The sequence below is a fragment of the Apus apus genome, chromosome Z, assembly GCF_020740795.1.
Source record: "Apus apus isolate bApuApu2 chromosome Z, bApuApu2.pri.cur, whole genome shotgun sequence".
Taxonomy (NCBI): Eukaryota; Metazoa; Chordata; class Aves; order Apodiformes; family Apodidae; genus Apus; species Apus apus.
The window spans coordinates 77,384,236-77,404,771 of record NC_067312.1 but is presented as its reverse complement, the minus strand read 5'-3'; the positions used below and the strand labels follow the sequence as shown (position 1 = coordinate 77,404,771).

General features: G+C 52.1%; 1 protein-coding gene across 1 annotated transcript in view; it reads left to right on the top strand.

The window, feature by feature from the left end:
• PAX5 (paired box 5) overlaps positions 1-20,536 on the top strand; it is a 138,079-nt gene that overhangs the window by 59,992 nt on the left and 57,551 nt on the right. Inside the window, exon 8 of the mRNA XM_051643596.1 lies at positions 251-380. Within this exon, the coding sequence (XP_051499556.1) occupies positions 251-380 (130 nt within the window). The remainder of the gene's footprint in view (positions 1-250; positions 381-20,536) is intronic.

Here is a 20,536-nt window from a genome sequence, read left to right as displayed (position 1 = left end):
CCTGGTGATGAGGCTGGGTTTGGTTTTATAACAAAAGCCCATTTTGGTGTTCTCCAAGAGCAGTGGTGATAAGCACAGGCCTGCTTATCAAGCATCCTGAATGATCAACAGCCCTGTGTAGAGGGGTGTTGCCTTTGACTGAAGAAAGGATTTTAAAGCTCTGCCTTGGAGCTGCCTTTTGTCACACAGGCAAAAAGCTCTCGAACGGTGGATTTATTACCGCTAAGATGCCTTTTGTTTCTTGTTCCAGGCAACTGACTACTCAGCCATGGCCTCATTAGCTGGTGGATTAGATGACATGAAGGCCAACATAACCAGTCCCACGTCTGCGGATTTGGGAGCCAGCGTTCCCGGGCCTCAGTCCTACCCCCTGGTCACAGGTGAGCAGCCTGCCCGTGCCCACAGATGTGTGTGTGACATGGCAGGGTGGAGCCCATTGTGCAGTTGTGTCAGATGTGGAGCTGTTGGCTCAAAAAGCCTCTTTTTAAGGGTTATTTCCTAGCAGGTCTTTGGGCCGTCAGGTTCATGGCTTGTGCAATCACTAGTGGTTGCTTGGAACCTCCAGGTGGACCCTCCATCCCTCTTCTCCAGGAGTGACTGTCCCTCCACCCCAACCCTGCCTCCTGACCCTGGCACCAAAAGCAGAACTCTTCCTTCTGCTTTTGGGCTTCATTCCTTGTTTTTTCATAAGGGCACCTGGAGTGTTTGGCTGGATGGGGGTTTTATGACAGTTCAAACTGACCTGAATTTTGGATACTTTTGATTCCTACAAGCGCTGGTGTTTGGCACTGTGTCTGGAATTGTAATTGTGCACTAAGGCTGAGCACTTAGATGGGAAGCAAAGGTTGTGTTTTCAAGGAATGCAGGATTGCCTGTTTGTTGAGCAGGCAGAGGGTGTGAGATAAGGAACACAATCTGATAAATGCTTTGGTCACTTCATTGGGACTGACCATATTGCTTGGAAGGAGATTGCCCAAATTGTAAGAAAAGGACAAAATTGTGTCCCAAAAGAATGGCAGGAATCAGAAAAAAGGAATTTTAAAATTTAATGTTCTGTGTTTCATATGCATGTTACCTCTCTCTGTTACTTCTGGCCTTGTGTCTAACCTGTTGAGATTGCATTACTGGATTTTCTCTGTTTTGCCAAATATTGGATGCCCTTGTTGAGTTTGTTGCTAGGAGAGAAGGTGACACTGTTTTTGGTACAGTATTATGGTGTCTTGAAAGCACTACCATGTTCTCTAGCAGGAGAGCACTTTAAAAAATGACTTTTGTTATAAAATTGTTTTAGCCCAAGATGGCGTCAGTCTTTGTCTCTTCTCACCAGAAATTTGGGAGTATTTAAAAGAAATTAGAGAGTTACCTGAACTGTAAGGAACCCCACATTTCTGCTGGAGTGGGAGGGGCAGACCTGTCAGGTGCCGGGTAAGTGGTTTGAGCAATAGACTCATAGGTGAGAAAGGTGTCTAGGGGTGGATAGATGGACAGAAAGAGGGATTTCTGGACATGTGTGGCCTGCACCAGGTACAGAGATGGAGCACAGGTACAGACAGATGCACAGAAAAATAGTCACAGAATAATAGTCACACAAGAGAAGGACTCTTAAAGGACTGTGAAAGAAGGAGTATGAATGGTCACGTTTGGGGTCATGAGCCACCCATGGCCATGTTGGAAAGAAGTATCTCCTAAGGGAAATTACTCTGCAGTTGTTTGCTACACAGCTCCCTGCATCTTCCTTTGAAGCCCAGGGTGCTGCTCGTGTCCTGGGCACATCCCGGGTGTCCTGGTGCCCTTGGTTCACCTCCTGGGTGTTTATCTCCAGTTCCTCCCAGTCCGTGTCCCTGTGCCAAGCCCAGTGCCCATTTAGAGGCTGTTGTGCCCTGAAGGAGAGCACAGACCAGAGGCTTGTTCTTTTACAGCACTGGTTTAAGCACTTCTTGTGTTTCTTACAGCATTAAGTCCTTAGGGTGTGGTGAGCTGACTGACCACGTTTGTTAGAGCAAAACCAACGAGGGAACTGAGGCTTTGGAGCTTGATACAGATTCCATGTGGGTTCTCCCTCCGACGTTACCTACACTTGAGAAAAAGTTCCAAATGTTACACTTACTAGTTCTCATCCAAAACTTAGAGCAGGCTTTATGAGTATCAAGTGTAGAAAAAAACTGCTGTTGGTCTTAAATGTGCCAGGGTGAGAGCTATGACAGAACACGTTCCTCCAGGCAGCAGGTATTTTTATCTCTAATTTTATATTGCTGTAGTTTTTTAACACCTGCATTCATAAAACTTAGATTTACACGAGAATATCATAACCCTTGTAAAACCTAGCCCTGCTGATATATTTTCCCAGGAGATGGTCCAACTGTTATCCTCTCTTTCCCTTCCATTGCACCCGTAGCGAGTGTTTTGAGCTGTTCTGGTAGCCCCCAGCAGCCCCAGCACCACCTGGGCCCTGCAGGGCTGGGCGTGGATTGTAGGTCCAGGTCGTGGTCTCTGTGCTGAGGGTGTCCTTGGGAGCTGGGGACACTCAGACTGTTGTGGGCAGGAGGATTAAAGCAGTGGGCCATACTTCATAACGTGCAGGACATGTAAGTGATGGCATGCTTGGTGACGCAGTTCTCACCACAGCTCTGGACAGACTTCTTCACTTTCTCAACAGAACTGACTCACTCTTTCACTCATGCATCTTTTCCCACCCTTTTTCCATCTTTTTCCTTGGTGGGACAGAGGATTCCAAAGAGGAGACGTATTTATTGACCCTTTTTCCCTTGTAACAAAAAGCTTCATGCTGCTGTGCATGTTTCAGCTGTATTAGATGTCACTGAAAATCAGGAGGAGCTCAGCAGTGACACTCGCTGGTTATGAGGGTGGGGAGACCCTGGCCCAGGCTGCCCAGGGAAGCTGTGGCTGCCCCATCCCTGGCAGTGCTGAAGGGCAGGTTGGATGGGGCTTGGAGCAGCCTGGGCTGGTGGGAGGTGTCCCTGCCCATGCAGGGGTGGGACTGGATGGGATTTGAGATCCTTTCCCACCCAAACCAGTCTGGGACCAGTGAGGTCCATCAAGTGTTTGCTGACACATCATGTACCCTGCCTTCTGGGACCTGCTTTGCTGTCGTTGGTCTGATAAAGCTGTAGTGAAACTCGGGGTTAGTGTTCATAAGCTGAGGCTGGACTTGGGGAGGTAGGTGGTCAGTAAGACAGGCAACACCAGGGAGAAGGTTTCCTTGGTATCAGCCCTGCTTGGGTGGTCAGACCCCGACTCATGAGAGGAGTCTTGCCAGAGCCAGGTCCTGGACTTTAGGCCCTTGTCCATCAGGTCAGAGCCTGATCCTTGTTGGTCTGTGATGGCCTTTCTCCTGCACATGCTCCTGATTGGAGGACGAATGGCCAACCTGATCTCCAGGCTTCCCCTCAGATTCAGAAAGTTGGGTTGCTTGTAATTTCTCCACCCTTTTTTGAGTGTTCCTGCTCCTCGCTCCAGTTGGGCTGCCCTGTGATGGGTCCAAGGACACTGAGAGTAGGAGGATTAACACCCTGGGGGACAGAGAGTTTCAGTCCTGCTGGGCAGTGTGTCCTCAGCTGTAGAAGTGGGGGGTGGCTGGTAAAGCTCCACAGTGTCCAAAGCCTGTGTCTGGTGGTGCCAAGGGCTTGAGAGGTTGACATTCCAGATTATAAACAGTTCTGTAGCAGCTTCACTGTCATCAGACCAAGAGCTGCTTAAAGCCCTGGCAAGTGAGCTGTAGTATCCAGAAGAGTGTGTTGGTGGGAAGTGTCATCAGCACCAGGAGCTCTTCCGGTGTGTGTGAAGCAGAGCTGTGCATCTGTGGTTGCACAGCTCTTCCACACAGAATGAGGCTGTTGGTGGGTGCAGGGCTGAAAAGCCACATTTTTGTGGATAAGGAGCCTGAAATACGACATACAGGAGATTTAGCCAAGAACACTCATGTCCCTTTGATATCTGTCATCTGCTATTCAAGCTTAATCAGCTTTTAATGAGAAATCTGGGAAACTTTCCAGGCTGCCACATGTGAAGAGACATGAGTCTAGTTCGTATTGTCAGTCTGAAGTCCATAAGGCAGATTGTAAAGTAATGTAATGCAAGTAAAGCTGAGAATAGAGGTCTTAGGTGAGGTATGAGCACAGTCTTCCACTGCCCTTGTTGCTGGGCTGTGGTCTGGGTGGCAAAGCAATGCTGAGTGTTGAGATGCAGAAGATCCTCTGCACAGTTATTGGTAGGAAATCTAAAATTTCTATGCCTGAGAAGGCTGGTGGATCGAAACATTTGGGATGTTTCTTGAAGATGCAAGGAATGCTTAGACACTGCCATTCATGCCAGTACTTGCTGGAATGTAAGTGAGGTAAAAATCAGTGAGAATTCCCAGTCCTGCTTCATCCACCAGCTCTGCTGGGTCACAGACCACCAGCCAGATTGGGACTGCAGAACCACTTAGCTGCTCTGCTTATTTTTTATGCCACATTAAATATTAAGGTAAAAAAAAAAGGTAATCCTTCCCTGGCTGTTTGCTGCCATGGTCCATAAGTGCATGGCATCTCCCTTTACAACCAATGACATGTGTCCAGCTCCTTCCTGCTGCAGTCAGCAGCTCCAGAGCAGCCACTGATTGTTGCTAATTACCTGCAGATGCGTTTTCCCTGCTCCCACTTGCTGATTCCAGCGTGGTGGGTTCCACTGGGGAGGACAGAGTGGTGCTGAGCAGACACCTCGGCTGGCTGGGGCAGGTTGAACAGCCCTGGCCATGGTGCTTTGGGCTGGGTTTGCAGGAGGAGAGCCTGGAGAAGTGGCCAGACCAGCCCGGCAGGGAGGCACGTTCTGCTGGGGGGAACCAAGTGAACCCTCTGCTGCTCTGTGGCACTGGGCTTTGGTTTTGCTCCTCTGGCAGCTGTTGGAGTGGGAAGAGCCTGGTCTTCTCAGCTGAGACATCTCCAGCACTGCTGGCCTCCCTTTCATCAAATCCCTGACTGGTTTGGGTTGGAAGGGACCTCAAAGCCCACCCAGTGCCACCAAGGGCAGGGACACCTCCCACCAGCCCAGGCTGTTCCAAGCCCCATCCAACCTGCCCTTCAGCACTGCCAGGGAAGGGGCAGCCACAGCTTCCCTGGGCAACCTGGGCCAGGCTCTCCCCACCCTCACAGCCCAGAATTTCTCCCTCACATCTCAGCTCCAGCTCCCTCTTCCAGCGGGAAACCCTTCCCCCTGCTCCCATCCCTCCCTGCCCTTGTCCCAAGCCCCTCCCCAGCTTTCCTGGAGCCCCTCCAGGCACTGGAAGGTGCTCTCAGGTCCCTTCCCACCTGTGATTTTTTCTGTGACTCTGTTGCCAAGCTGGAAGCAGATGTTTCTCTGCTGAACAATTCTCTTCCTGCGGTGCCTCTGTGCTCCCTGGAGCTGCTGCTGAAAGGAGCTGAGAAGCAGTTGCTTCTCTTTGGTGCAAGCCTTATTTGATCTGCCTTTTATGGACCACTTTTGGTGATGGTGCCCTGAGGCAATTAGTGAATTTTTTGTGTCTGATAGAAGCCATGATGTGAAGCTCAGAGGCAGAGATAAAGCTCCCAATACATGGTGAAATGGGACTTTACTCTCTTTTCTGCATACTTGGTGCTCAGAGTGAAGACAATTGTAACTTCAGAGGTGCAAAAATGTGGTAGAGGGTCACTGTGTCATTAATGTCAAGTCCAAAATTGCCTTAATAATTCTGGGAAATTCCTTTGGGAAATCTGCTGTTGGTGATTCCTGGGAGAAAAAGAGGACATTTACTTTAATTTGGATATTGCTGCCGTAAAAAAAACCCAAAAAACACAACCAAGAAAACAAAAACCCCCAAAATCTTCCATCTAGTTGATTCTGCAGGTATAGTTTGTTTGTTGTTGTGAATTTAGGCCTAAAAAATGTGCAGTTTTTAATGAAAAGTAGTTTAGAAGTGAACAGTTGATGCTTCCTGTTCAGCTCTCTGAAATAAGAGTAATGTAACATTTTCACAGTTCCTTCTTCCTTTCTTTTTTTTCCCCCCTAACACCAGCAGAATTTTGCAGAAAGTAAAGAAGAGGTTTAGGTTTTGTGGAAGTTGCTTTTTCCTTATGAGAAAAAAAATAGCTATTTTTTTTGTTGGCTAATTGTAGCAGCAGTAACAGAAGGTCTCCTTCTGAGGCTGTTGTGTTCAGGTCACACAGTCTGTCTCCACATGCAGCGTTTGGACATCATCACCAGATTATACTTTAATTTCTGCGGGGCTGTTTTGAAGTGCAGATGGGTGTTGGTAGAGGCCTGGTTTCTAGTGCAGCATAGTGCTAGATTTACAGTTCAGCCTCTACGTTTAGTAGATAAAAGTGCAGATGCATTTTCCAATAATCTATTCGTCGCTCCCAACAGGGCCTTGTCGTGTTAAAGGCTTGAAAAAAGGCCACATAAACTCCTGCGGAAAGGCAGCCAATCTGAAAAACAAAAGTGTCATTTTTAATGACAGGACAGAGTCTAACTGAAGCACTGTTGAGTTTTTCCATTTTTATGAATTCTTATCTTGCCATTAGAAAAGAACAAGCAAAAGCAAACGAGGCCACTTGTACCCCACCAAGACCCAGGCTATTAACTGCCTCTTTTGATGATGTACAGCCTGACTCTGCTGGGAGTTTGGCTGTGGATTTAAGTGTTGAATTTAGCTATGGTAAACATGTTTTGGTGCAAAGCATGTAAAACAGCAATTTGCATTTACATAGCATCTTTTACTTAAGGATTTTCCAATCTCTAATTAATTAAATCTGTTTCCCCCTGCCCCCAGTACCGCTGTGGTATGGAAAATAAATACAATTTTAAATCAAGCAGCCACAGCAGGAGGATTAAGACAAGGGGGTTCTGGTGGCCCCACGCTGGTCCTGGCTGTGGCAGGGCTGGGGCTTCTGCTGCAGATGCTTCTTCTGCAGGGGAAGGGCTGCAGATGCTCTGAGCAGCCTCCTCTCATGCTCACCCCGGTCTGAAATGCCCAGGAAAAAAACCCTGGGCATCAAACCGACCCCACACAAGGGGGTGGGAGATGTTCCTGCCAGCTCTGACTGCATCTCCTCGAGGGGCCTGGGGACAGCCAGGGCTCTACCACTGCCCTGGAGTTGGGGCTGCAGAACCTCACAGCCTGTCCCCTCCACAGGCAGCGCTTTTGGCTGCCAGAGAAATGTTGTAAACCTGTCACAGGTCTCCAAATTGGACATAGAAAAAAATAAATAAATGGAAAGGAAAACACTCCCCTTAGCGTAAAGGCTTCCTAAATTGCTTTTTTTGGCTTGCCACAACAGGAAAGCATCTGAGGGTGTCTGTGCAAGCCAGCAATGTGTGATTTCCAGGTGGGCTGGGTGGTGTGGTGGCATCTGTGCAGTGCATGGCACCAAAACCAAGTCTGGTGGCATCTGAGTCAGGCTACAGATGATGTTTCTGGGGTGAGGGAATTGTTGTGATGGCTGTGGTTGAGGACACCTCCCAGGATTCTGCATCACCCATGGCAGGAGGCCTTAGTTGGCCAGCTATGAGTTACTTCTCATCTGATGTCTGACCAGCTGGGAGGTTCTGTGTATTTATACACAGGACAGGGAGTCTGGGAGGTGAGTAGAGGGAATGTGGAGAGCAGGTGGAGAGCAGAACACCAGGACATGTGCTGCCCCCCTTACACTGTCACAGCATCACCTGGAAATGAAAACCTTGGGAACACAGAAAAGTGGGACCTTCTGGGCAAGGGGAACACATGGAGGTGCCCATTGGTGGGAGAAAGATCCCAGATGTTTTAATGACATTGCAGGATATTTTGGGAGAAGGGGAACACCTTCAGTTGCAGAGTGGAAGGGAAAAGTCTTGCTTATTTTCCTTACTCTCTTCACTGAAAAAGCTCTTCCTGTCATTCTGGCACTGAAAAAAAAAAAACACTGTCTTATTTATGAATAGAGATTTTACAAACCAAATTGGAGTCTTTTTGTGACAAACCATTGTTTCTTCATGACTACATATTGCATCAGGGCAAAAAATGTGTGGATTTCAGGTTTTGATGTCATTCCTCATGAACATGTTGAATTTTAATGGAAAAAAAGGCAAAAGCAAAATGCAGCAGAGGAAAGAAAATGTCACTGGCGTTTCTTCAGAACAGAGGTTGCCTGGTTCTGAGCTGCTTGATGAGACTGGCACATCCACCAGCAATGAGGAATTTCACTTGTGGATGTCCCGTGAGACCCAGCAGGGACAGGGGCTGCCTGTGCTGCCACCAGCTTGACACCTGACGGGGGATTTTCACACAGATGTGGCTGAAAAGTGAATTCAGGGAGGGCATGAAAGGAGGATCAGGGTCCCACTGGAGTTTTCCTCCTTTTCATTGTACATTCTTTGCAAGGCTTGTGCCTCAGTAGTATCCCTCTAAAGAGGGGACACACCTGGGTTATCCCCTTCCCAATAGGTTTTGTTTCTGGCAGTTGTGAGTCCAGCCCTGATGGCCTCTCCAGGGGAGTGGGAAGGCTGGTCCTAGACTGCTGGGGCTTGGGGATCTGCAGGAGGCTGGAGGGTTTGGAATAGCCTGGTGGGAACCCATCAAATGCTGCTGCAGCTGCGGTGACTGCCAAGGAAGAGCTGTGGGATACGGGGGTTTTGTCAGAAAACCTGTGGTTTTTTTATGCTAAGCTTTTGCACCTCCTGTCCTCAGTGTTGTAGCAAAGATGGAGAATGGACACAAACTGTTCCCGGGTGCTGACGTAGCCCTGAGCAGGTCTGGGGGCTGCTGGGGGCAGAACTGTGCCCAGTTCTGACAGACCTGCTGCAGGACCAGCACGGGCAGACCCAAACACGTCCTGCTCCAGCTTGTCCCAGGCTGAGGTCACACCAGCTGGTGCTTCATGCACCCTGTACCTCCTGCCCACCACTGCCTGCAGGTCCCCTCAGCCCAGGTTTTAGCAGAAGAAGGTCTTGAGTTTCAAGGTATGAGTGGGTAAAGTGGGTCTGTGACACTCCCTGGTGTGTTGTCATGATGGTCCTGGACTCAAGGGGTGGTGAAGGGGACTCGCCAGTGCCCCTGAGCATGGCGGGGACTCCCTAGGACTGTGGTGGTGGCTGAGGAGCAGTGAGAGGCCCTGGGAGCTGTCCTCACCCCCTGTCCACTGCTGGGCTCATCCGCTGCCTCTCATATCCCTTCACCTGCAGCTCCTGGAAATGGACCCATTGGCCACTCCCTGGAAAAGCCACCTCTCCCGGAGCTCCCTGCCCTGCCAGTGTGCACTGGGAGTGCTGCCTGTCCCTGTGCTTGGCCCCTTAAAGAATCATGGATGGTTTGGATGTGAAGGGCCCTCAAAGCCCACCCAGTGCCACCAAGGGCAGGGACACCTCCCACCAGCCCAGGCTGCTCCAAGCCCCATCCAACCTGCCCTTCAGCACTGCCAGGGATGGGGCAGCCACAGCTTCCCTGGGCAACCTGGGCCAGGCTCTCCCCACCCTCACAGCCCAGAATTTCTCCCTCACATCTCAGCTCCAGCTCCCTCTGCCAGCTGGAAACCCTTCCCCCTGCTCCCATCCCTCCCTGCCCTTGTCCCAAGCCCCTCCCCAGCTTTCCTGGAGCCCCTTCAGGCACTGGAAGGTGCTCAAGGTCTCCCTTCTCCTCTCCAGGCTGCCCAGCCCTCCCTGGGGGTGCTGAAGCCCCTGCCCCAGTGTGCAGGTCACCTGAGGGCTCAGGCAGCACCACTGCCCTGCTCTCCTCTGCAAGGCTTTGCCTACAGACTTTCATCCAAGTCCTCCCTTTCTGTAGTGGCTTCTCCAAGTCTCCCTGGCTGCAGCAGAGCTCCTGGCAGGGGTCTCCTCCCCATGGACCCCTCGGGGTGGTAGGGACACCCTGCAGCTTTGCTCAGCACCTTGTGGAGAGCAGGGCAGCTCTGCCCCGTCATCAGAAGCGCTGTGCCGAAGGGACACCTTTCTCTGACCTTTGTAATTATGCCTGTCCAATCCTTCTTCATGTTTTCTTTTAATTATTTTTCCCTTTCTTCTCTCTCTCTCTCTCTCTCTCTCTCTCTCTTTTCCCCCCCTAAAACTCCACCACTCCTCTCCAGTGTATTAAGGGTGTGAGTGAAATTGATGGCTGGAATGTCTCAAGTCTTTATGATGATGAATGGCTTTTCTCTGCCAAAGCTTTTATTGTCTGTGATTTGGGAAGAAGGGGAGCTGATTTATGGTGGCCGACTGTCTTGCTGTTTAATACAGTTATAAATCCTGACGCTGTGACGGGCGCCGTGGGCTGGGACCTCCTCTGGACACTCTCCTCCCCCTTTTGTCTCCCCGCGCGCCGTCCTTGGCTGTGCTCCTTGGAGGGGAGCAGGCAGGGGGGCTTGGAGCCAGGAGCTGGGCAAGCCCAGAGCATCAATCCCCTGGAGAGGGTGATCAGGCATTGGGATGGGCTGCCCAGGGAAGTGGTGGAGGCACCATCCCTGGAGGTGTTCAGGGAGAGGCTGGAGGTGGCACTTGGTGCCATGGGCTGGTTGATGTGGTGGTGTCAGATCATGGGCTGGACTGGCTGGTCTCAGAGGTCTTTTCCACCCTTGGAGATGCTGTGATTCTGTGATTCCGTGATTCTGTCAGGTCATAGGTTGGACCTGAGGATCTTCAGGGTCTTCTCCAGCCTCAGTAACCCTGTGATTCTGTCTCGCCAGCCCATGTGGGCCCCACTCTTGGGCTGGGGGAGATGCCCCCCTGCTCCTGGTGGGGCAGCTCTGGTCCTGCTGGAGTGTGGCAGGAAGGGAGTCAACCCCTGTGCCTTGGGAGCAAAGTCCTGGGCACTGCTTCTAATGGGCAGGAGCCCTCAAAGAGGTGTGCTGGTTTGTGTCCAAATCCCCGAGTTGTGTGTTTTCTCTGTGTTTGTGGAGGAGGCAGGGCAGCTGTGGGGCTCTGCAGGCAGAGCAGCGTGGTGCTGCCTGCTGTGGCTGGTGCCTTGTTGCCTTTGAACATCCATGTGTTGGCTGCACAGGTGTGGGGTGAGGGATAACCCCACTGTGGCCCTGTGGGAGGCTACTGATTTTGAAAGAAAAAAATCACATTGGAGCATTTTTGGTAAACCCAGTAAATCCTGGGCAGAGCTGAAGGATTTTCAATAGAATATTAGTTTTTCCTTTATTTCATACTATGGAAGACTCACTGTTCTGCATCTCATGGCATCATGGAATGGTTTAGGTTGAAGGGACCTTAAAGATCATCTAGTGTCCAACCCTGCATGGGCAGGGACACCTCCCACTAGAGCCTCGTCCAACCTGGCCTTGAACATCTCCAGGGAGGGGGCTTTTCTGTCCCCTGCTCTGAGCTCACTGGAGGACACTTGCCATACAGGAATCCATGCATTGGTTCTTTCCTGAGCTGCCTGGGGCACCATTTGAGCTACACTTCTGGCCACATCATGGGGGATGCAGGTACCCACCAGGCAGATAGGAAGGAGGTGGGACTTGGAAGTATGAACCTGATCCTGCTGCTTCACAGGGCAGGTGAACAATTCCATTTTGTCTTAAGGTGATTTCAAATGAGATGTTTCAGGTTCTTTCCAGTCCTGACATTTACAAATATTTTGATGGAAAAATAAAGAAACCCACATGTGTCAGCATTTCCACAACTTCACTTTTTTCCATCACAGAATACAGTTAAGATGCCTTATTTCAGCTTTTCATATTTTTCCAGGATAAAAATAGCATTGTTGAAATAACAGAAGAATCCTACTTGAATTGTTGACCTAGACTTTGTTGAGCCCTAATTAAGATGTTAAAATCTAGGGTGTAAATATTTTTCCTGTGAGGAGCAGAAAACTGCTGATGACATTAGCAATGATCCTTAGATTGAAAATGTCTCCATCTCAGGTTAATTCCAGATGCAGATCATAAATATTGATTCCTGTGAGGTGGAAGATTTCACTGTGGGTTTAACATCTCTCCAGTATGGACTGTTGGAAACTGCTGAGATTTTTTTTTCCTGGCTGTGCTTATCTAGCTGAAGGCCTTGTGGCTGCCCCATCTCTGGAATTGTTCCACGTCAGCTTGGACGAGGTTGAAGCAACTTGGTCTGGTGGGAGGTGTCCCTGCCCATGGCAGGTGAAGGTGATGAAGGGCTGGGGTGGCCCTGCCACCAGCAGCTCAGGGTGCCCTGAGCCAGGCTGGACGTGCCATGGCCCTGGTGGTGACCCATGGGCAGCCTTGGGGCTGGTGTTGCTGCTGGTTTCGAGGGTCTCCAGCTGGGGGCTGGCAGGATTTGTGTCCAGGCAGGTGTGCATAGCTCCTGGGCTGCTGCTCCTGCTCTCACTGCTCCCAAAAGCCCTCTGGATGTCACTGCTGTCCTTTGCAAGGCAGCTGGAAACCCATGACCTCCTCCTGGCGAATCACATCCTCCTCCTTTGCCTGGTTGCCTGGCCTTGGTCCCTCTGGGGTCCCTGCCGGACCACCCTGGCATGAAGCCCCTTCCCCACCAGCACTGCCCCAGCCAGTAGGTCCCAGCAGGGACCCAGGGCTTGGTGGACCTCCAGGGCTTCCTTAGCTTCTGGGACCCTTCCCAGACCCCCAGGTGTGGCTCTCAGGCCTGGGGCTGGCACAAGGAGGTGGGCTGCCCACCGCTGCTCCTCACGTGGGGCTAGGGATGCTCTGGAGCAATGTCTGTCTCAGCAGGGCCTTTCTGGGAAGGTGGCTGACAAGGTCGTGTCACAGCCTGGCTCTTAACCCTTGTGGAGGATGCTACAGCTCCCCAAAGGAGTTTCTAACAAAATGAGGGTCATTCTCACCTCGCAGGCAACAAGTGACAGGACAAGAGGAAACAGATCCAGTTGCCCGGGGGAGGCTGAGGTTGGATCTGGGGAACAATTCCTTCCTGGCAAGGGTTGTCAGGGCCTGGCCCAGGCTGCCCAGGGCAGGGGGGAATCCTCATCCCTGGAGGGGTTCCCAAGCCCTGGAGATGGTGCTGAGGGACACGGGGCAGGGGTGGCCTTGGCAGGGCTGGGGGAACAGGTGGACTGGGTGACCTTAAAGGTATTTTCCAACCAAACGATTTTCTGGTTGTGGTTCTGTTCTCTCCCTTGTGAGCAGCTCTTCTCTCCTCAGGGCAGCTCCTGTCCCGAGCAAAGGCTGTGGACCTGATGAGTGGATTGGAGAACAGGGGGTGGTGGGACCACCTGCTCTCCTGGGGCTTTGGGATGCACGTCCCTGTTGTGTGGAGTGTTTGCCAGGGCTGAACAAGATGAAAATGGGCTGGATTTTCATGTCTGGAAGGGGCAGGATTGGAGGCCAGCCACCTCTCCCCATCCATGCCATTTCTTTCCAGGAGCATCCCTGGCTCCACGGCACAGTGCTGCCAATGCTCGTGTTCATCCTGTAGCTCTTAGCTCATTTTTCTTCCTGTAGCTACAGAGGCTGGAGTCTTGCTACAGTGAGGGGAGTTCGTAATTCTTCACAAGCTTCACCAGCTTTCTGGTCCTCCTGGTTGCATAGAGAGGCTGGAGCAGAGCTCCTGGGTGTATGCCAGGAGCCAAACACTGGGAGAGAAACAAAGGGAACAGTATTTTGGTTAAACATCTTGTGATCACTCAGTTGCTCTCACAGTTTCTGTAGCATGTGAAGCAGCTGTCTCTGGATGTGCAGGAGCAGGGATCCCTTGGACCACAAACTTCTGGATCCTGCTTTCCAGCAGCACTAGGGTTGCTGCAGAGGCAGCAGACAGAGCCTGCTGGGCTGCTCTTATTATAAGTGTGGCCATGCTGCAGAGAGGAAACAACAATAAAGGGAATATGTTGCTTCTGTATGCGTTAAGAGCACTGATCAAACCACATGAGATCCCATTTCAGACATAATGTGCATTGGAGGGCAAAATTAGATTGAGAAGTAAATGGAGCCTAAAATTTCCATAGCTTTATTCGTCAGAAAGCTGTTTCATCGCGTGGTTTAATTCTGCTGGTTCTTTCATTCACTGCATGTAGCGTGCTGGCTGGAGCACATGTTAGAAATAATGGGATGAAAAAAACCCCATCTTTAATTTGGCAGAGCTTGTGGGGTGTGTAAGGGCTGTGCAGACCTGAGATGGGAAGGGATGTGAAATGGAGAAACATGTCACACAGCGGCAGAAAAACTGGAGAAAACGGCGCTTTCTGTATTTTAGCAGGAAGAGGTGTTTTGGTTTAGCATTTATTTTTATTTTTTGTTCCCTTTGCATTCATGTAAGTTCTGAAATGTTTGAAGCTGATTTTACTATTTCCGTTTTAAAGTTTCATTTCTTTGCTGCGTGTAAAATACACTGCACTTGTCCAGAAAAATGGTATTTTCTAGTCTAAGATCTGCCGCGGTGGTAAGCCCATTATTTTTGTGTCAGATTTCTTTTCTTTCCCCCTCTAACATGTCTGTTTGACAGGAGGAGGCTAACTGGTCTCTCAGATAAGTAGACACTTGGGGTTTTTTGCCTTTGAAGGCAGCCCTTGATGTCATTTCCACAGTAACTGGGCTGGTTGCTGAGCAGAGCCCTGGATGTGCAGCAGGTCCCTCCTGCAGCCGGCGGTGGAATTGGCACCGGGATCGGACCAGAGCTGGAGGAGAAGCCTCTGGGTGTCCCCATCCCACACCTTAGTGCATCCCTGCTTCCAGGCTGCCTTTCCCTGGCCAGATTTCCTCCCAAAGCCCCTGGAAGCTGGCTTGGCTTCCCTCATGCTGCTTCGTTAATTCCCAGACACTAATTGTCTGCAGCGTTGCCTCTTCCCATTCCACACTGTGATCTTGGAAGCGCCGGGGGCAGATGTGCCCGTTTCTGGGCTGTTACCAGCAAAGTCTCTGTCCCCTCCCCACTGGTTTCACCTCTACACTTGATCTCCACATAAAGATCTGGCCAGACCCACCACTTCTCCGAGGAGCTCCCTCCATTTCAGTGCTGAGATGCAGTGGGGGTCCCGCTTTGCCCACCAGCAAACCCCGCTGGGGCCAGGACGAGCCGCCTTCCCCTGCTCCTGACCGGGCTCTGGGGAGATGCTTCTCCTCCACACAGAGCCCCTGGACCTGCCCCGTGAAAATATTAAAGGTTTTGATGTTTTTTCAGCTCTATTTCCTATGAAAAAAACCCCACCAAAACAGATCTGAGGCAGGTTTAACAACTGACAGCAGATAAAACCAGCCCAGAGCAGAGTCCAAGTCTTGTTTTCATTTGGACCATGACACACACACACAGTTTTGCATGTGTCCTCAGCAGCTAAATTTTATGTAGTAAAATCATTCCAATCTTGAAAATGAGATTGTAAAACATTTTCAAAGGAAAATCAGATGTTCTAATGCCTTCAGAGCTTTTCCCAGAAGCTTTTTTAGTTACAATGCCCAAATGAACAGCCTCTCTGCTTGCATAAACTCAGGGTTTCCACCATTAATGTTCTTGGGGTTTTTTTGCATTTCTGCCTCTTAATAAAAAACCTTTGTTAACAAAGCTCTTGGCTGGCTCTTGCAGGAAGGTGAACCCCAGGGCTGGGGTCTGCCGTGTCCCCCTGGTTGTGCTCTGGAGGGAACCCCAGTGCCTGCCCAGTGTGCCCCAGTCCTGAGCTGCACAGCTGGGCTTTTCCTCAACCTGCAGGTCACAGCTGGGCGACCTGAGGAAGGTGTGTGATTGCCTAGCCCTGCTGAGCCTCGTTTTCCTGTAGTGGTGCAGCACCAGAAGGTGAGAGCAGAGCCCCCCTGCAGGGCTGGGGCCAGGCTGGGACCCCCAGCCCAGGAAGGACGTGGAGCTGTTGGAGAGAGGCCAGAGGAGGCCCCGGAGATGCTGGGAGGGCTGGAGCAGCTCTGCTCTGGAGTCAGGCTGGGAGAGTTGGGGTGTTCAGCCTGGAGAAGAGAAGGCTCCAGGGAGACCTGAGAGCACCTTCCAGTGCCTGGAGGGGCTCCAGGAAAGCTGGGGAGGGGCTTGGGACAAGGGCAGGGAGGGCTGGGAGCAGGGGGAAGGGTTTCCAGCTGGGAGATGGAGCTGGAGATGAGAGGTTGTGCAGAAGAGATGGGGCCAAGGGCAGAACACTCTGCAGCTCCAAGATTCTTGCTAAGGAATCACAGAGAACACAGATGGGAGTGTTTTCCCCTGCCCATGGCAGGGGTTGAAACTGGATGATCTCCAGGGTCCGTTCAGACCAGGGAATACAGTTTCTTCCTCCCTTTTTCTTTTCCCTGCCACTTTTTAAGTGCCTGGTTATGTCAATGGAGGAGCAGGAGAGGCACCTGCTGGGAGGCAGCCCCCTGTGCTGCCTGGCAGGTGCAGGAGCCCAGCCCCAGATCTGCAGCCCCGGTGGGTGCTCCAGCTGCATTTTCTGGCTGTCAGCAGAGCGTGGTGCTGCTGTCACCAGCCCTTGCAGCCCTGTCACGCTGGACATTGTGCTTCTCAGAGCCTCCCTCGCTCATCTTTTCCCCTGCTGCTCCCGTTCCCTGGCTGCTAATTTCACGCAGGCACTTAAACATGATGGATAATTGTGTTCTGCTTATCAATGTTTAATTTAAGGGCTGTTCCGTCTGACCTGGATGCCCTTTGCAAGAGCTATGCCTCATTATTGATTTCATGGTCACACCTGTGACATTACCTGCTTTGTAGGAAGTAGACTTTGACATTCCTGTGAGGCTTTGGCAGCCAGAGCTAATTGTCAGAAGAATAATCGAGTCAGCAAAATCATTACAGGTGATCTGTGTGTTACCACTGTTTTATCTGCCTCTAATTAGGTGCAGGAGAGGTAACTCATTGCAGTAAGCACCAGCCAGGGCTGGTGTCCACAAACAGAGCCCGGGGAGCACAGAAGGGAAGTCACTCATTAACAGCTTCATTCCAGCCTGCCAGGGTCCTGTGCCAGCAGGATGTGATCCCTGGGCATCGCTGGGGTGCAGGGTCTGGACCCAGCACCAGGGTCCCCAGCAGCTCTGGACCCCAGGGGTGAGGACAGGGGTGTTGTGCTGCCCCTCTGCCCTGCGTGGGGTGGGGTGTCCTGGGTGACAAACCCGGCTACTGGTGCCAGGGGTGCTCAGCTCTGGGCTGGGGGCTCCAGGGCCCTGGGCACAGCTGGGCTGTGGGGTGTGTGTCCCCGGGTGTCACGGGGAGCAGGAGCTGGTGTGGGAGCTTGTCCTGGTGACTGGGTTGTGTGTTTGGCCTGAACGTTTTCTTCAGGCTGGTGGTTGAAGCAGCAGAGTGAGCATCACCAAAGCCTGACTGGCAAAGGAAGGGTGGCTCTTAGCAGGAGTTGGGTTTTAAATGGAGAGTCAGTTCTGGTCACAGATTCGACTGAGAGTCTGGAAATGTGGGTTTGCTTCCAGAGATGAAGCAGCTCCCAAAGCACCATCTCTGCCAGTTCCTCCTTGCTGTTTTCTCTGGTGTGAAGTGGCTGCACCTGGGCTGGTGGGCACCATCCCTGCCTGGGGGGGATGCCCAAGCCCCTCAGGGTGGGCTGGCCTGGGGCAGCAGGAACATCCCTGGGGGTCCCAGGGCAGAGCAGCCCCCGTCAGGTTCCCTCTTCTCCTGCTGACCCTTGTGGTGCTGGGTGGAGCAGGGCTGTGTGCTGGGGGCAGGAGCCACCCAGCCCAGCCCCTCGCACCATCCCACGGGCAGGTCAGCGTGTGGAAACGTCTCCTCATCTCCGCCCTGCTCAGACAGACCTGCCTTTCCCAAGGGGGTTTTCTGAAGAGGCACAGCAGCCTGTGTGTGGAGCTGGTGGTCTCCATGTGAGTGGGAAGGTCTGTGGGAGACCAACTTTGGGCAGTGGCACAGAGGGTGAGTGAGCTAGACCCTGGGAAGATACTGGGGATACACTGGTCTCTGCTGGTTAAGCACCCCAGTGCTGGGCATGACATGAGGTGCACGTGGCCTTGGGCAACTGATCCAGAATGACTTGTGCCTTGGGGTGACATGTGAAGAGGGTGGCCAGGCTGGCCCCTCCAGCACTGCTGACCTGGGAGCACAGAATCATGGATGGTTTAAGTTGGAAGGGACCCCACAGCCCACCCAGTCCCACCCCTGCCATGGGCAGGGACCCCTCCCACCATTCCAGGCTGCTCCAAGCCCCATCCAACCTGCCCTTCAACACTGCCAGGGATGGGGCAGCCACAGCTTCCCTGGGCAACCTGGGCCAGGCTCTCCCCACCCTCACAGCCCAGAATTTCTCCCTCACATCTCATCTCCAGCTCCCTCTGCCAGCTGGAAACCCTTCCCCCTGCTCCCATCCCTCCCTGCCCTTGTCCCAAGCCCCTCCCCAGCTTTCCTGGAGCCCCTTCAGGCACTGGAAGGTGCTCTCAGGTCTCCCTGGAGCCTTCTCTTCTCCAGGCTGAACACCCCAACTCTCCCAGCCTGGCTCCAGAGCAGAGCTGCTCCAGCCCTCCCAGCATCTCCGGGGCCTCCTCTGGCCTCTCTCCAACAGCTCCACGTCCTTCCTGTGTTGGTGTTGAACATTCCTCTCTGGTCAGTGGGATTACTCCATTAACCCAGTGCAGCCTCTAATTGCTGACCACACTCCTGAGCTGGTGGCAGTTTCAGTGCTGCTGTAAGGACAGAGTAGTGGCTGAAGGCTCCATTTCCCTCCCTGTAGCCTGTGGAGCATCTCCAAGAGGAAAAGCCCCAGCCCTGATATTGCAGAGGATGGTTCTGAGGCAGCGGCGAAGGGGGCTCTGTTAATTTCCCTCCCCACCACCTGGACCCCCTGCATTTTCTAATGTATCCTTTGCAGTAATTAATTACCTCTCCAGTGGGTTCATTTCTTTCATACTCTTCCTGGCAATCAGTTAGATAAAGGGAAAAAAAACGTGCTGGTGCCCTGTGGTATTGAAAGTGAAGGGTTTTCACACTGTCAGGGTAATGAATTCTGCAAGGGTTTGGAGCACCTGAGCTTGGGGAAGTCCTTGTGTCATGTGTCTGGGAGTGACAACTCCCAGTGGTTAATTACTGCCACGGATGAGAGCTGAGCTGATAAAAAAATGAGATAATTTCATTAGTAGTTAAATTTGAAGTTAATTGGATTCAAGTTTCCACACAGTAGTATACAAAGACACTCTTGGAAATACTCTTTGCCGCCTTTGATGTTTTGTTTTTGTGAGGTGGGTGAGCTGAAGAAGGCCTCTGATCTGCTCCTGGGGGTTCTTTTCACGTATTTTGGGGCAGGAAGACCCTCCCCTGGCACTGGCTGCCCCATGCCCCAGCAGCTTGGGCAGCCTGTCCCAGCATGGGGGCATCTCACGGGGGCGTTGCCGACCCCTCCTGCCGCAGAGCAAGTTCTTTTGTGGAAGAAAATCACTTATCAACACTTTTTTTTTTTTTTTTTTTTTTTTAGAAATGATAATTGGCTTGCAGGGTGAGCACCCTGCCAGCTCCTGGTGAGGAGAGGGGTGGGCGTTTGGTGTGGATCCTGTCTGTGGTTCCGAGCCCCCCGGCGCCGCTCTCTGGTTTTTGAAGGAGTGCAGGATGGATCCAGCAGGGATTCGCTCCATAAGGCTGGGAGTGAGGTGCAGGTTTTCATCCCTGGAGTGAGCTTGTGGGGTCCCAGCAGCAGGGGCAGCCTGTGCAAGGGTGTGGGGGGCTCTGCAGAGCTGGGACTCAGGCTGGGGCTCTTCTCCCAGCAGGAGAGAGGGGTGGTGGGAACAGAGCTGGGGAGGGGCTTGGGACAAGGGCAGGGAGGGATGGGAGCAGGGGGAAGGGTTTCCAGCTGGCAGAGGGAGCTGGAGATGAGATGTGAGGGAGAAATTCTGGGCTGTGAGGGTGGGGAGAGCCTGGCCCAGGTTGCCCAGGGAAGCTGTGGCTGCCCCATCCCTGGCAGTGTTGAAGGGCAGGTTGGATGGGGCTTGGAGCAGCCTGGTCTTTAGGGTTCCTTCCAATCCGAACTGTTCTGTGGCTGTAGGAAAGCAGGCAGTGCTGAGGAGCTGCAGTGCAGACCAAGCCCTTCAGCTGCTCAGACCCCCAGGAGGCCCATCCCTGCCATTTGGCTGGCTGTGAGCTCCCTCAGGGGAGCGTGGTGTCCACGCCTGTGCTGTCCCCTCCTGCCTGGCTCCCTGGCACCACAGGGACACCCTTATAACCACATGCCCACCCGAGGGACTGCTCGGCCAGTGTGTCCTTGTTGTAGCAGATCCAGGTGGGAAAAGTGCCTGAGATGTCATGTCTTTCAATCCATCAGCTCAACTGAAGAAGGGGTGAGCTTATTTCTCCCTTGGAGAGATGGAGAGTCTGGCAGTTGGAGAGGGAAAGCAGCTTGGCTCTAGCAGTCCTGAAACCAACATGAACCCATCTCCAGATTGTGACCTCAGGTCTCTTGTGCTCTGCATCTTGCTTTTCAAAGAGAGGTCATTTGGGTCTGTGTGACACTGTGACAAGGGTTGTGGAGCCCATGTCATCCCAGTCTCACATTTTTTGTCCAGATACCAGTGCTAGTGTTATTGCTGTTCTTTTTCTACCTCCATCAACCTACTTCACACCAGTCTCCAGCTTAGTTGCAGGCCTGGTGAATGGTGGCACTTTGCTCTCTGGCTTGTAGAAATAGGATGCTGCAAGAAAATGGTCAGCCATGTGGCTCCAGCAGCCAGCC